This window comes from Notothenia rossii (genome assembly GCF_949606895.1).
Source record: "Notothenia rossii genome assembly, chromosome: 1".
In the NCBI taxonomy this organism is placed as follows: Eukaryota; Metazoa; Chordata; class Actinopteri; order Perciformes; family Nototheniidae; genus Notothenia; species Notothenia rossii.
Genome location: NC_136912.1, coordinates 87,668,000 through 87,682,786, shown reverse-complemented (window position 1 = coordinate 87,682,786; position 14,787 = coordinate 87,668,000). Strand labels below are relative to the sequence as shown.

The 14,787-nt window shown below is 43.1% G+C and overlaps 1 protein-coding gene across 1 annotated transcript in view; it reads left to right on the top strand.

Annotated features, from left to right (window-relative positions):
- Positions 1–14,787, top strand: part of celf5a (cugbp, Elav-like family member 5a) — a 36,136-nt gene that overhangs the window by 5,678 nt on the left and 15,671 nt on the right. Inside the window, exons 3-4 of the mRNA XM_079641950.1 lie at positions 4,779–4,925; positions 11,890–12,055. Of these exons, the coding sequence (XP_079498076.1) occupies positions 4,779–4,925; positions 11,890–12,055 (313 nt within the window). The remainder of the gene's footprint in view (positions 1–4,778; positions 4,926–11,889; positions 12,056–14,787) is intronic.

Sequence of the window (14,787 nt, the reverse complement as noted above, 5' to 3'; positions counted from 1 at the left end):
TGGTCTCTCTGTTTCACTGTCACATGCTCGTACAGCCACAGGCTGGGGTCAAAGGCTCCCTGACTGATCTTATTTTCCAGCTCGCAGGACTTGGGCTGAATATATTTGTGTTATTCATGTAGAGGGGGAGTGGGCATTTTATATGTATTGTATGTGCGATTTGGGAAGGAAATTGGAACATGAGAGAATGTACGAGTGTAGATAAATGACGATCAGAGCATGCAAAAATATACTCTACATATGCATACATGTGGGGGAGCATATACTTCTGTGAACTCATCCCAATGAAAAATGATCTGCCAATAGCTAACTACGACATAATGTCACTGCATGAAGGATGATGGCAAGATATTTGTAAGTGTGTGAGTTATATGAGTGCATCCGCAGGTCACATATAAGAACTTGGCTGGATATCCATCACACCGTATCCCATCATATTTCAAGCGTGCATACCTCTGCCTCCTATACACACCACCACTATCTCTCAGCCAGCGTTCCCACACACACACACACACACACACACACACACACACACACACACACACACACACACACACACACACACACACACACACACACACACACACACACACACACACACACACACTGCCACTGTTCAGAGTATGAGTGGCTCAATTAAACATTTAAACGCCAGAGCTGTAAAGCAAATTGCCGGGATTCAGCAGGGTCGTGTAGGAAGTAAGTCCCGGGACAGAATTACACAGAGACGAGGGGGGGGGGGGGGGGGGGGGGGGTCAGGTCCGCAGAGCCGTGATGATTTTTTCAATCCGTATCCGCGTCAGCTCAGCAGGGGTTTGAGACTGTTTTCGCTGACATAGGGACTGACACAGAAATACTGGAGCAGGTTGATGGAAGGATAAGAGCAGAACAAAAGAAAGTAAATGAGGTGAAGTCTGCATAGAAGAGAGAGCTGGATGATTGAGAGTGAAGAGAAGAGCAAAGAGGGTAAAAATAAACATCCAAATGTGATTCCCAAGCGGCTGGATCTTCTCCATTACTTCAGACAGAGAACACTCACATGCAAGTGCTGTGAGTGCCAGGATTTAACACTCAGCAAGACACATTGTTTTAATGTACTGATCAATGTGTCACTGCCTTAAATAATGCCAAAATAAAGAGATGGTGGAAAGGCAAAAGATGCTGCAGATAGCCCAGTATATACTGTAAAGGCTGCTTTAAGTCAGGAAACAGTAATGATCTCATTGTGTAGTCAATGAGATGCAGAGTTTTAATGTCAGTTTTTCACGAGGATGACAGATCTCCGTGCTGCTATTCATTAAACAATGTTCTGCCTTTATATTTTTAAGTTAATGTGTATTGTTTAAGTTCTGTCATCTCCCCCACAAGTATTTCTACCCAGGCAATTTACATTCTAATAACCTCATAGATTACAGTCATCCATTATTTTACTAGCCAAGCTCAAAGACGACATTCATGACTCCTTTGGTGGAGAAGATTAGTATAGTATCATGCAAAGGACATCAGTTATAAGATATATACTGTAGCATCTAACTGCATTATGAAGCATCAATACAAAAGAAATACATAAATGTCAAATGTGACTGCGGGAATCTTGTGACATCTGAAGAAATGTGAAACCCACCATAATGTCAAAACAAACATGTCAAGTGGTGTCTAGACGAGCATCACATGCTATGCACTCATGTTCCTGATGGAAGCACTCTGGTCGAATGAATTTTTAATATAAAGTTGTAACTTTGTGAATATAAAATCATGTTTTAATGTATGGTAAGCAATGCAGGCAGAATCTGAGGCCATATGTTGTGGAGGAACAGACAGCTTTAGTGGCCATACATTCTCATTAAAATAGTTTTTTATCTTTCAGGCAGGGATGAAAATATGTCTTATGGTAAAAGAATGTTTATGAGAAAGATGGGATGTATGTCTTGGTTTTTGTTTTTGTGCTAGCAATTTTTACAGACTGAGTCATAGAGTGACTAACCCAAGCAAACTGGGACAACATGAAGGCCTTCACCGTGTGACTCTTGAAACCAATACAGGATCAGAGTCCTTTCTAGCTCTGCACTAATGCAAGCCTGCATATGTTTAAAGTTAAAGAAGTAAAGGGTGTATAGCTTGGTCGGCGGCTTAGACAGACCTTGGCAATGAGAAGGAGGTGTAGAGAAGCAGACTTTCCTTTTGGTTCTGGGTCTCTGCAGGGACTTTTTTTTATCCTCCCTGTTTAACTCCCCTTCCTTCAGTGGCTCTCCAGGCAGCTGGGAGCCGCCTGGCAGGGGGATTCTGCTCACACTTGGCAGCTTAAACATTTAATGAGACTTTTACTTCACACTTCATCCTGCTCTCTTTATAGCAGTGGCGATTCTACTCACTGATATCCTGACAAGCCTAACTGGGAAAACCTGGGAGATAAACAAATGTGGCATTGGATGCTTGGCTGATAAACCATATGATTCAGGTGTCCGAGGGAGAACCAGCGGGAGGGAAGAGTCAGTGTATGGACCTCCATTAAAGACTCCTTGAAAGAATGAAAGAAAGGGCAAAAGGCTCTTATACAACTTAACATGTCAATTCACAATAAACCATGTTTCTATCATCCAAGCAGGCACACTCCAGTCTAATCCTGATAGAAAAGAGGTTGACTTCAGTGTTTCAATTTAATACCCTCAGATTATAAAACCCAGCCTTCCCCAATAAATTAAAGTAGCAGAGTAGGAACACGCAGCTCTCATTACCAAAGAAGGTAGACCTTTAATAGCTTTTTCTTTTCTCTTTTTTACTGTGAGAAGGCGTTAAGAGTATTCATTATGTACTAGCACATCTCCTTTGTATTCGGGTCATGCTCTGCTATGTCCTGGACTCGCCCAAAGTTAAACCTCATAATAAAGTTAATGATGCAGATGGTAAAAAGCTGGACCGACACAACAGGCAAACCCTAAACCAGTAACTGTGCCAAGGTTAACATTGAGGTGACCGAGCGTAGTCTATGAGATGTTTCTTACGAGATTGAGAAACTCAATAATATCTCTTTATAGACGATGTTCTATTTCCTGTTTCTATCCTGTTTATTGTAGAATCATACAGAACGCTCGATGGCCAGGAATAATGTTGTTCTGGAGTGACAGGAATGGGATGATACTCGCGACACTGAGGGAAACAATTAGTCAATCAGCTGTACAGATGTCAGCCGGCTTGTCAGTCTAACGAATACTACAGTCCGTCAGCCAGTTAGCAAGCCATCTAGCCACCTAGCATGCCAGTCAATCAATCACTCCACTAACTAGACAATAATCAATTTAGTCAGGCAACCAACTAACTGGCGTCTCACCTACGATCCTTCAAACCTGTGATTCAACCTCTGTGGCAAACCAGGAGGAGAGAGCTTGGGGGAATCTTGAAAAAACAGGGGAGAACATAGACGATATAATCTAAAGAATATCCCGTGCCTGTCTTTGAAGCATCTCTATAAATGTCTTCATTAGCAGAGCTCCACGGACTCAGTCAGAATATGCAAACAGAGACAAATAAAAACTTGATAAATAATTAAAGTTTTGTAATGTTGCTGCCCATTTATAACTGCTTGCCTAGAGTCCAACACAACTCCCACATCCAACCAAAACAAGAAACCCCCCATGTAGCCCTTTAAAAGCCCCATCCCCCAACCTTCAAACCAGCCACTTCACCAGTCACCACTGTTATTGACAATCCTGCACCAATTTCAGGGGGCCTCTTATCATGACTGACACACAACCTTTCTACCCTGTCAGATCAGAGTAATATTTCGGCCTTTTATGTGGATCGATTGGCCAGTTTGGGGGTGCAGAGGGGAGGAGAGGCGGAGCACACAAAAGGTCAACTGTAGCGCTAAATCATTTGAAGATTCTTAATGAAGGGTGGGTGGCAGACACACCTGCTGTTTTCATTATTGGGCTGCAGGAAGAGGTAATAGTGTTGATAAGGAAGCCACATAAAGCAAGGGGAGGCTAAACAGAGGGCAGAACGAGGGAAATTGCCCTAAAAAGCTACATTTCCTTTGAAGACCACTTTCACCAAGGTCAATAGGAAGCGCTGCCAATTGTAGCTCTTCCTTCAAATCATTGTATATCGCAGATCTTTTAACCTAATCTGTGGGGAGGAGCACCAAGGTTACATATATGTACTGTACCGGAGTGGGGAAGCTGGGGGAAACATAAAGTATTTATGTCATGCACAGCGAGGCTTCTCTGCCCTGAGTGACTTTGTAAATGTTAAACACTGATTGAAATAACGGAAGGTTTCTGTCTGCACATCTGCCTACAGAGCTGTTCGCTCAGTAGGGAGAATATTTGTATTCTTCCCATATCTTTCTTAGGTTCATGTTTATGTATGCCAGTCGCAAAATGAGGAGGCACAATTCCCTGCAATAATACAAATGTGCAATGATGTTTCATCTAGAATGCCAAAAAAGAAAGCTCTGACACACAATTAGAGGATCTGACTGGATATTGATGTCATCACCGGTTGTTGTTGCTAATGATCATGGCATACAAACAAATCTGAAATAATAACAAAGACCATTCTTCATGCCCTTGTATTGAACCTTTTTAAGCCTTTTCTTGTGGTTACTTCTCTAAATCCTAACAGTCACAAATCCAAAATAATTCCTGAGGTGGCTAAGTCTTTTTGGGGATAGAGGATGAAATGATGTTATTGTTGAATGACTGAGCCGGTGTTAACATCCCAGGTTAAGTGTCAATGTTGTTTTTCCTCAGATCTTCTGTTTCTCTCTCGACCCTCAGGGTGCGTCCTCCAGCTTGGTGGTCAAGTTTGCCGACACAGACAAGGAGCGCACCATCAGACGTATGCAGCAGATGGTTGGGCAGTTTGGCATCTTCAACCCAGCCATTGCCCTCCCCTTCAGCACCTACAGCTCTTACGCACATGCGGTGAGTGCGAAATGATACACACAGAACCACTCAAATAAATACAAATTCAATTTAACATACCAATATGTGCTGACTGAGGCTACAGTAGACCCTTGTAACTACAATACAGTAGGTTGTGTCCAGGATGTTGGGATTCTGCTAAATCACATTGTTCTACAAGGTCCTTTCGAGCTGCTATAATTGGGTATAAATAATGTAATTTTAAATTAACAATGGTTTAAATGACTACGTTTATGTGAAAGGTGCCATCCAAAGAGAATTACAACTGGACTCTGCAGCTATTCTCAGTTCTATTAAGTATTTAAGTGTCTTTAGGCCCATTGTTCTGGTTTTGTGGCTATACAACTTAAGTGTTTAGGTTTATACTCACCGCTCTCATAGCGTCATTTTCAGCTACAGCTGGAAGCTCTTTCTGTCAAAAGGATATACATAACTTACTGTTCGCTACCTTTCTAAACTTCTGTCCCATGGATCGAACGGAAGGAAAGAGAGATGAACGCACCAAAAGCAATGGAGGCTGCGCTCACATGAGCTAACCTTTACCAGAATGGTCTCCTAAATCTTCAACGTTTAGCGACAAAACTCGTAAAATCCGAGTTCGGTGTAATGACGTAAAACGGCCTCGACAACTTCTGTAGTCCTATTCAGCCACATGTTAACAACCATCGTTTTCAGACACGTGAACTCTTCAAAAACCACCAATGGGGTCACTGCTGATGTATTTAATGTGGTAGATCAAAACGTGATCTGTCTCTTCAATTTGTGTCAAACACAGACCTTATTTCGAGCTATTTTCCAAAATCCTATGGAGAAACTGCATTGCTTTTTGTTGAAGGAACCGGAAGCGGTAAACATGCTAACTTACTTCCGGGTTTTAGGACGCGTCACTGCGGTTCTGTACAGTATTTCCGCTGACACATATCATTTCAATTTGACCTCTATTCCCCTTTGGATGGACAGTGTATTGCTGAGGTGGGACCGTAAACAACTTAGAACACATCACACATGGGACACACATTTGAACCCCTTTGACCTTTAGCTTGACTGTTATGTGGTACAAGCATTTTAAAACAGGATATCAGTCGGTGAAATATGTAACTTTTCTAGTAAATAGAACACAAAGACACGTTTTGCACCCTACTTGGTATTCATTTCTGTAATTGAAATGAGCTTGCCAAACTATCATCACTTCATTCAGCAGCACTTCTTGGTCCCCTCCTTTTCATAAGCAGTGCTGCTATGCTTTTACATTCAGTCTATCACTACCCTCTGCACGTAGTCACACACATTTAGTTAGCTGGTACCCTCCAACCCCTTCATCAGCTTCCCTCTGCCCTCCTACCACCGCCAACTGTACCCCCCCCCCCCCCCCCCTCCCCCTCAGGGCATGGCACCATATTCACACAGCAGACCCCCAGCTCTTTGATGAGTTCAGGCAGCCTATGCAGCCGCTCTCACCATGCGCCCCCTCCACCTTCTATCACACTGCTTCTCTCCCCTCCCCCTCTCCCTCCCCCTGTCCCTCCCTCTGGGCCCTTGAGATGCTTCAGGGGCCACAGTTGACTCAGAATTTTCCATTGGCAACTTATCTGCACACAAACTTTCTTCTTCCCCGCTGAGGCAGAGCACTCACACGTACTGCCTTATGCACGTGCATGCACACTGTACTTGAAGCAGGCTAAAATGAATTTAGGAGAAGCTTTCCATCCAGCACTTAGATAAAAAAAACCTGGGCCTCACACTGCATAAATACACATAATCATCAGCAATGTGTTTACTCACAGAGAAGGAATAAGACCAAATCATTTCCCCTGTACTCATTTGGATGTCAAAGTTATATATGTTTCTCGCTGTTTCCAAATGCTAGGATACATTGTTTCAAATAGCCAGGTCTTGGGGGCTTATCCGTTTCCCTCATTTTCACATCACAGCCATGAGACCCAGTGTGAAATGTGTAAATTGACCATCCCAGAGTAATTGCGAGGCCATCTCTTGTGCTCGTCCCAGTAAAACTCCTTCATTACCATTCATGAAATGCAGCCCTTTCCCCATGTGGAGAAATGCAAATGTTTAAGGGGTGGTGGAGGCAGTGGCGGTCTGCGAGGAGACCATTGTGCCCCGCTCAGGTTGGCCATGACTCTTATTTACTGTGGCAGAGACCCGTGTCCACTCATACAAGCGTGTACACACTCAGACGCACTGCGCAGCAAATGTTCTTTCTTTCCCCCCCCCCCCCCGCCCCCTCTCTCTCTCCCTCTCATACACAAATACAATATGACAAAGAGCAGGATGACGCTAGGAAATTGAGTTCCGAGTGAAAGTAACAAGGGCACTGGGGATACTTCAGCATTAGAGAGAATCAATTACTATTAAATCTAAAAGAGAAATTGCAGGTATGTGGTTGCTCGACACAAAGATTATACAGCATGAATGATGTTAGTGAAGGTGAGATTCTCCTTGTATTAGTATTACGAATTACAGAGACTGTGGGTGCCATGTACCTGCATATAATGAATTTAGCGAATAAGGCAAGCCGGTTAAGAAACTCTGAGGGAAAGCAACCTTGGAGATAAAGTTTTGATAAAGTAATGAGTGCTCCAGAGGCAGTAATGGATTATCAGCGAGGCCCTTGTTTTCATATCTAGCTAAAGACGTATTTAATGAGTATAAATACTGGTTCCAACTGCAACATGTGCATAATGTGGAATAAAGGGAAATCTGAGTTATCTTTAGTGTGGGGGTCCTGCTTGTGCAGCAGTTATGATTCAATTACAGTCATGGCTGCATGTGTATGGTGAGCAGCCTCGATTCCCCTGCAGCCACCGGGAATGTGCTGAAGTGATACAGCGAATGTTTCTTTACTGCAAGATAAACTACACATATTCCCCCAAGAAGAAAAACCTGCAGTGACACAAAAAGGACTTTATCTCCAAAGACACACTACATGTTCGCCCACTCTCCATACTCACTGGCCAAGAGAAGAGGAGGTGGCACAGTATAGAATACAGACTTGGGGAGAGATGGTATATATAGCTATAACCAGGGAGTACAGTAAATGGTAAATTCAAAGAGCTACCTCTCCACTACAGCAGTGGATAGGATTAAAGAGTTGAGCTGACAGCCAGTAAATTGGATTTTAGTCAAACCAGGAGAAGGAGGGGGCTCCGAACACAAATTGGAGGGGTACAACACTCACAACATATGCCAGAAATGAGACATGTGCCATTTTTACGATAGACACTGGTGTGCTCTGACAGGAGACATCCTATTTGCAAAAAGGTGATTTCATAAAACGCAAGCGGAGGGAGAGCGAGCGAGTGGGATTCCTTGTTTCATTCCAGTGTTAGTAGTGAATGGTAATAGTTCTCCCATGAATTCGCTGAATGTGAGTAATAAAACCAGCTTTTATTACCTTTTTGTATTCCCCCGTCAAGACACAAACATCATATTTGTACATGATTAGATTTGATTCAAGTCACTTTTCTTCCCTCGTCTTTAAAGCCGTGTCTCTCTGGGAAGACAGCCATTTTAGCTTGGTCTCTTCAGGTGGAGGAATACATGCTGTGTCGCAGGGAAGGAGAAGATGTAAAGGCCCTCCGCACTGTGCCCCTGTTGCCTGCCTAAAAACATACATTGGACTGAGTGGAAGATGGATAAATGAGAGGCGAGAAAAATGGTTTAACTTGGCACTAATAGTGACAATGTGTGGGAGGATGAGAGGGAGGATGATGGCTGTAAACTCACATTAGGAAACATCTCCCCCTGTTGGAGGGACTCGCGTTCAAACGGCTTCACAGCACACATGAGGAATGATGGGAACAGATTACTGCATCATTTAGCTGTGCTGAAAACTGCCTGCACGCAAACACACACGTCTATGACCTGGTTTTAGCTGTACGATACTTGTGAGGACTCGCTCCGCACACACAACAAAGTGCCTCAGATGAAATAAGCTATTCAAATCTTTCCGTGGAAATACGGCCTGCCAGCATGGGGGGTAACAAATGAGGCCCTTGAGCTTCAGTCTTCTGTCTTCAGTCTTGTTCTTCACCTCATTGACCTACTCTCTCTCTTATTGGTTCAACCTTTTTCACCCTCTCACTCTTTTCCTTCTCTTTGTCTCTCTCTATCCTTTCTGCCTCTGTCCCCGGCTGGTTGTTCTATAAGGGGTCACATGTGACAGTGCGGAGAGTCAACGAGTCACAGAGCAGCGCTACAGAGATAATTGCCATGTGATAAAGAGGTGATTGCCTGCTGGCACCAGGGGAGAGTAATGCCATCAGGTTGCAATAAAAAAGCAGATGTCTGACACTAAATGAATGCTGCGGGAACCCGGGCAACTTTCTCTTTGCTCCCTTTCATCTCGCGCGCTTCTCTTTTGTCCCCCTTGTTTCTCTCTGCCTTTTCTTCTCTCTTCCTTTCTTTTCAAGAGCAAGCAGAAAAGGTTGTGTCTGTGACGATGAAGACTCAGTTCGGCTCATTCTCCACCGGAGACATTTGCTATCTGCTGGCTGGTGCATAAATAAAGAAACGGGAATTGCTTTTGAATATAATGCCTTTTGAAATGATGAAGAAGAAGAAGGGGGAAAAAAGCATATACATATGAAAAGTAAAATGGAACGACTTTGAATATCTCTGTCAACATAACCACTCTGCTTGCTGCTATTTATTTTCTTTTTATCAGAGCCAGTTTGTATTAACCACTGCGTTCCAACATAATGATATGCTTTGGTTTCCAATTTGCTGCATTTGAATTTGGAACGAAGCGTCAATGAATGCCAGAGTTGTTATCCATGACAATCTGACGGAAGGCATTAAGCATTGCGTTATCTAAAATATGCATTGGGAGAGAGGCTGGTCTTTACTCCCACTCCATGTTTGCTCCATACAGGCTTGTAGCTTTTATAAGGCCACCAGGCCCACAACAAATAGACTGCAAGCCTATTAGAATTAGCTCTAAGTCCTGAGTATCAGCGAGCAGAGCCAGAGAAAAAGACCAAAAAACAGCGAGTGTTGTGACACTTTATTTATTCTGTAATACCAGCCCAGTTGGCCCGTTCATCCTGAAGTCTCACCCTGTTCACATCCTAATGGGGGGGCAGTCACAGCATCGCCAAAGCAAGGCAGCCACAGACCCTCTAGACCTCTTTGTTTGTTTCCGTGTCATTGCTTTTGTTTAGTTTCTTGTTCCTTTGCTGTCTGTTGCAGCTACGGCCCCTTAAAGGCTCAATTCATCTTATTTGGAAAGGAATGGATGATTCCCATTTGTCACAATGAAATTATGCAAATGACAAGAGGCGTTAATAGATAGCAGAGGCAAGGCATGTGGCTAATGGATGAGATGCCAGCGATGGGCATTCTGCAGCAGGACAGCCGCTTTCAGGCTACCTGACAGGGGCACTGAGGGGAAATAATTGGCTTTTCCGTTGCCGGGTCCCCATGCAAATACAAGCCGAGTGGCATTCTCTACCCACAGTGTCTCACAATATCGTCATTAGCATTAGCGCCAGTGGCAGAAGAGTTTGATTTCTGCTTATACGAGTCATTCTCGGGCCACGGCCATCAGCAGCTCCCCTGACACGCAGCAGCTAAGCAGCATTAACCAGATGCTGAGAGGTCGGTCCAGCTGTGTTTGTATTCCAACACCACACAAGTCTGCATCACTACATAGCCGGCGAAAGATTGTTGATTCGCTAGATAGACCCACTGGTTCGCAAGCTGCAAAAGCCATTGTACAATGATGGGTTTTCTTCTGAGTTAGGCATTCAGTTTATGGTTTGCAAAGGGAGAATTTAAGCTGAGTGCGGAAACTCAAGTAGAAAACTCAGTCGTTCTTCATGTCATTTTTTGTTTGTGTTTGTGTGTGAGTGCAGTGCAGGGCAGCGGTGCATGTGAGCATGAATAAACACACTGTGGGCTGCATTTGATGGAAAACATTTTCGGCTCTAACTTCTCACTTCACGCTAAGTAGTATGCAGAGTGAATGAAAGGCTATTGATTTATGTCTTTGTGGGATTGTCCGATGGTTGAAAATCGACCACCATTTCAATGTTCTGACTAACATACTGCGCTACTAACATGATGTGGAATTTAAGTTTCTTGCTACAAACAATCAACAAATATTCTTTTAATAAATCAGGGTCTGGATTCAGTGACAAGTACATGATGTTGTTTTGGCAAATGTATGTCTCTAAAAAAAAAGCTATTCAACAAAAACTGCACCTTTTAATGAATTTCCAACTCTAAATGCATTCTTTTTGAAAAATGCCCTAACATTTTGGGAAAGTAGCCCAGAGAAAGGCCTTGTGGTTTCTGAGATAAATATGAAACAAAGCTAATTTGAAAGTCTGGGTGAATGTCAGGCTGCATGCAGCAATCATTACAAATACATCAGAAACATCAGAGATGAGGCCGGGAAAATGATAGAACATCAAGCATCTGCGGCAAACCTATTCAGCCAAAGTGAAGTGAAGGGAAGTTTGAAAATGAAATGAATAAGAAGTGCAACTCTTCTGCAAACTCTGCCTGTTCCCTGAGCAAGTATAATGTCCACATGTCAATGTCTTGATTTGTATGAGCCATAACCGACAGCTATTAAATCGTTTTTGCAGCTGGCGACAGGCTTCCTGCTGGGAGAATAGACAGATTCACTAAACATAGGTTGACAGGCTTCTTTTTTCTTCCCCTTCTTTTATTCCGCTCTACTTTCTCTGTACTTCCCATGCACTATCCATCCATCAACCTCAACATACATCCCTCCCTCTGTTCTACGCGTTCTCTCTCCTCTCATGCTTCCCTTCTCCCATCTTTGTCCAACTCCTTCCCAACGTACTATATTTTTCCTTACCGTCTGTCCTCCCCTCACCTCTCTCGGAACCCCATTCTCCCCCCTGCTCTCTCCCAAACACCCACTCCACACCTCCTTCCCTCCCTCCGCCCACCTCTCCGTGTCCCTCTTCTTTAGCTCATGCAGCAGCAGGCAGCCATCATGGCAGCAAGCCACGGAGGTTACCTCACGCCCAGCATGGCCTTCCCCGCCACACAGATCCACCAGATGGGGGCGCTCAACATCAACAGCCTCCAACACAACCCCATGAACCCGATGTCGAGTGAGTTCCATCAAACACTGGGTGAGAACTTTTGTTTTATTCCCTTTGCTTCTGTGTGCTTGTGTATGTGGGTTTTGTGGATTGAGGGTGGGTTACTATTATTACGAGCGAGATTCTTGTTTGCTTGTGTTAATGTCTTACTGTTAGTGTGTGTAAGTGTTGCGTGGGTGTATTTTTTTTGTTCATACCAGTAGGGTTCTTTTAGGTCAACTTGTCTGCAGGAATATTTGCATATGTGCATGTCTGTGTGTGTATGTGCGCGTGTGTATGTGTGCAGCGTGAGAATATAACTAGTACTGCAGCCAGGCCGAAAGGATGCCTGCCTGCTCACTGGTTTTCAGAAGTGATTTCACTGGAGAGCAAGAAAGACCAAGATGAAAAACAAAGTCAATCGGATTTGCATGTTTATGTACTCGCTGGATGCAGAAAGTATTTGGGTTAAGTAGCAGCAGAATAAGGAATCTCGATAAGTAAGTTTAAAGATAAGGCACTAATTTCCCCATAGATTTTTGACCTTGCGCTTTGAAGCCCTAGCGCATGATCTGCATGCAGTTGGTTTTGTTTTCCATAACAAACACCTCCTATGCCGATACATTACAGAGGAAAAGGAAGGACTTTGAAATACCTACCCACTGCATAACATTTGCTTATTCAGCAGTGCTTGGTTTTCCTTGAGACAGAGGAAACTTCAAGATTCTCCACTCAACAAAAGCATGAGCCGAAATAAATAATACAGTAACCAAGTCTTTGTTGTGCTCCGCTCACCTACTTTGTCAACACTGCAGTATTGAGTTTTTAAGGTGATGACTTTGGTTACTTTAAACCAATCAGTGAGTGAAAGAGAGAGGGAGTGGAACAAGGCCTTTCTTAGATTTTCTTTATAGCCATCATAGAAATCTTTACGACAAGCTTGCTGCACTATATCAAATTCTCTCTGCACTGTGTTCCTGTGGGGAAAGAAAACATTCTCTTAAGTCTGTATTGTGTTCTGTACTTTATTCACAGACTCAAAGAAAGGGCAGTTTTTGTTGTTCACACACTGTTTTTGTGCTTAACTTACTTCACAACAGTCAGTTGAATTCCAATAACCAGGACAGACAGCAGACCAGGAGTGGAAAGGCTACAGGACACCTATTAACCTTAAATCATTCATGCCAAATGAACCCATGTGCATAAAGTGAATTGTTGGAACATGCTGTGTGTGTACAGTACACCCACAATCATTTTCTACTTTGAGCAATATATCTAGAGAGGGGATCCATTTGTCAAATATTCACAGTGATGTTTTCAGTGCAAAGCGTGCACTTTTGTGCGGGCATAATCAATCAGAGACAGTGATTAAAAGTGGTGCTCAGTCTTGCCGGGAAGCCTCTTTTTTGATGGGCAAAGCACTGACAGTATGACAATTCCGATCTTTGTGTTCTGCATGCATACCTATATTTTGCAACACAATAGTGCTGATGAAAGATTGTGCAACTCTATTGCAAGGAGTGTGTGTGTGTGTGTGTGTGTGTGTGTGTGTGTGTGTGTGTGTGTGTGTGTGTGTGTGTGTGTGTGTGTGTGTGTGTGTGTGTGTGTGTGTGTGTGTGTGTGTGTGTGTGTGTGTGTGTGTGTGTGTGTGTGTGTGTGTGTGTGTGTGTGTGTGTGTGTGTGTGTGTGTGTGTGAGCCTTTGTCCGCCAGTCTAATTGCTTTGTGCTGTTTTGTGTCTCTTTTGTGGCCTCTCGAAAGACAAAATCAGTGCATTGCTGTAAAGAAAATATTGCTGAATTTGTGGGATATTCTCTTGAATCTAATAAGAAGGAACATTTCAGGAAATGCTGTATTCTGGAAAAGAAAAAAATTCCAATAAAATGTATTGTTTGTTAGAGAAGTGAATGCCTCTAAGTCTATGAATCTGGTGTGTGAAGTGGTGCCATGTGTCTGCTTTTGGACGTGCTACTGTGTAAGCTACAGTTGGCTGATTACCTTTTTATTATTGAAGGTAATATATTATTAATCCTTGAGAGAAGCATGGCTTTCGTGAATTCTCAAGGACCATCATAAATATGAAATGTTTTATTTCTACTTTCTCCATTCATTAATTTGAGTGTGGCTGCCAGCAGCTGCAGGATTGCTAGTGTAGCTCGCTGCTTTGGTTTACACAGCCATTGTCTCTCTCCATTTTCACACTTGTGGCTATGACTTATTTAGAGTTCAATGAAAGAATACATAACATTACTGGCAAGGCTGACTGTATAAGTAGGCCATAGTCTCACACTGGTGAGAGACAGAAGAATGTCTGCCCCGAGTCAGAGGAATAATTCATTGTTATATCAGAATCTGTTTTGAAGGTCTGGTAGCCAATGCCTGTCTGCTTCGACAGAGCTGTAATTTATACATTAAGTTGTCTCACCAACTAGATTAGAGCTCAAAACAAATCTTTACATTTTGAGATTTGGAAAGTGTGTCAACTGTTTAAAAGCATAAACGGTAGAAAGGTAAAGTCATTGACAGATAGACTACCACCTTTATGGTAATTACCTACACGGCTCTGCATTAACACAAAGCTCCAATAGAAGCTTAACAGATGAAAAACCCTGCCTGATCATCTGTTAAATGTTTGACATTAATCTTGTATTTAAATGATCAGTATAACCTCTTGCCACATAAACAATCTTGTTTGTGACAGCAAGCAGAGTACAGAGAGACTCAGAGGTTAAGGGTGTTACTCTGAAAACAATGAGACATCCATTTGATCAACAGATGCAACGCA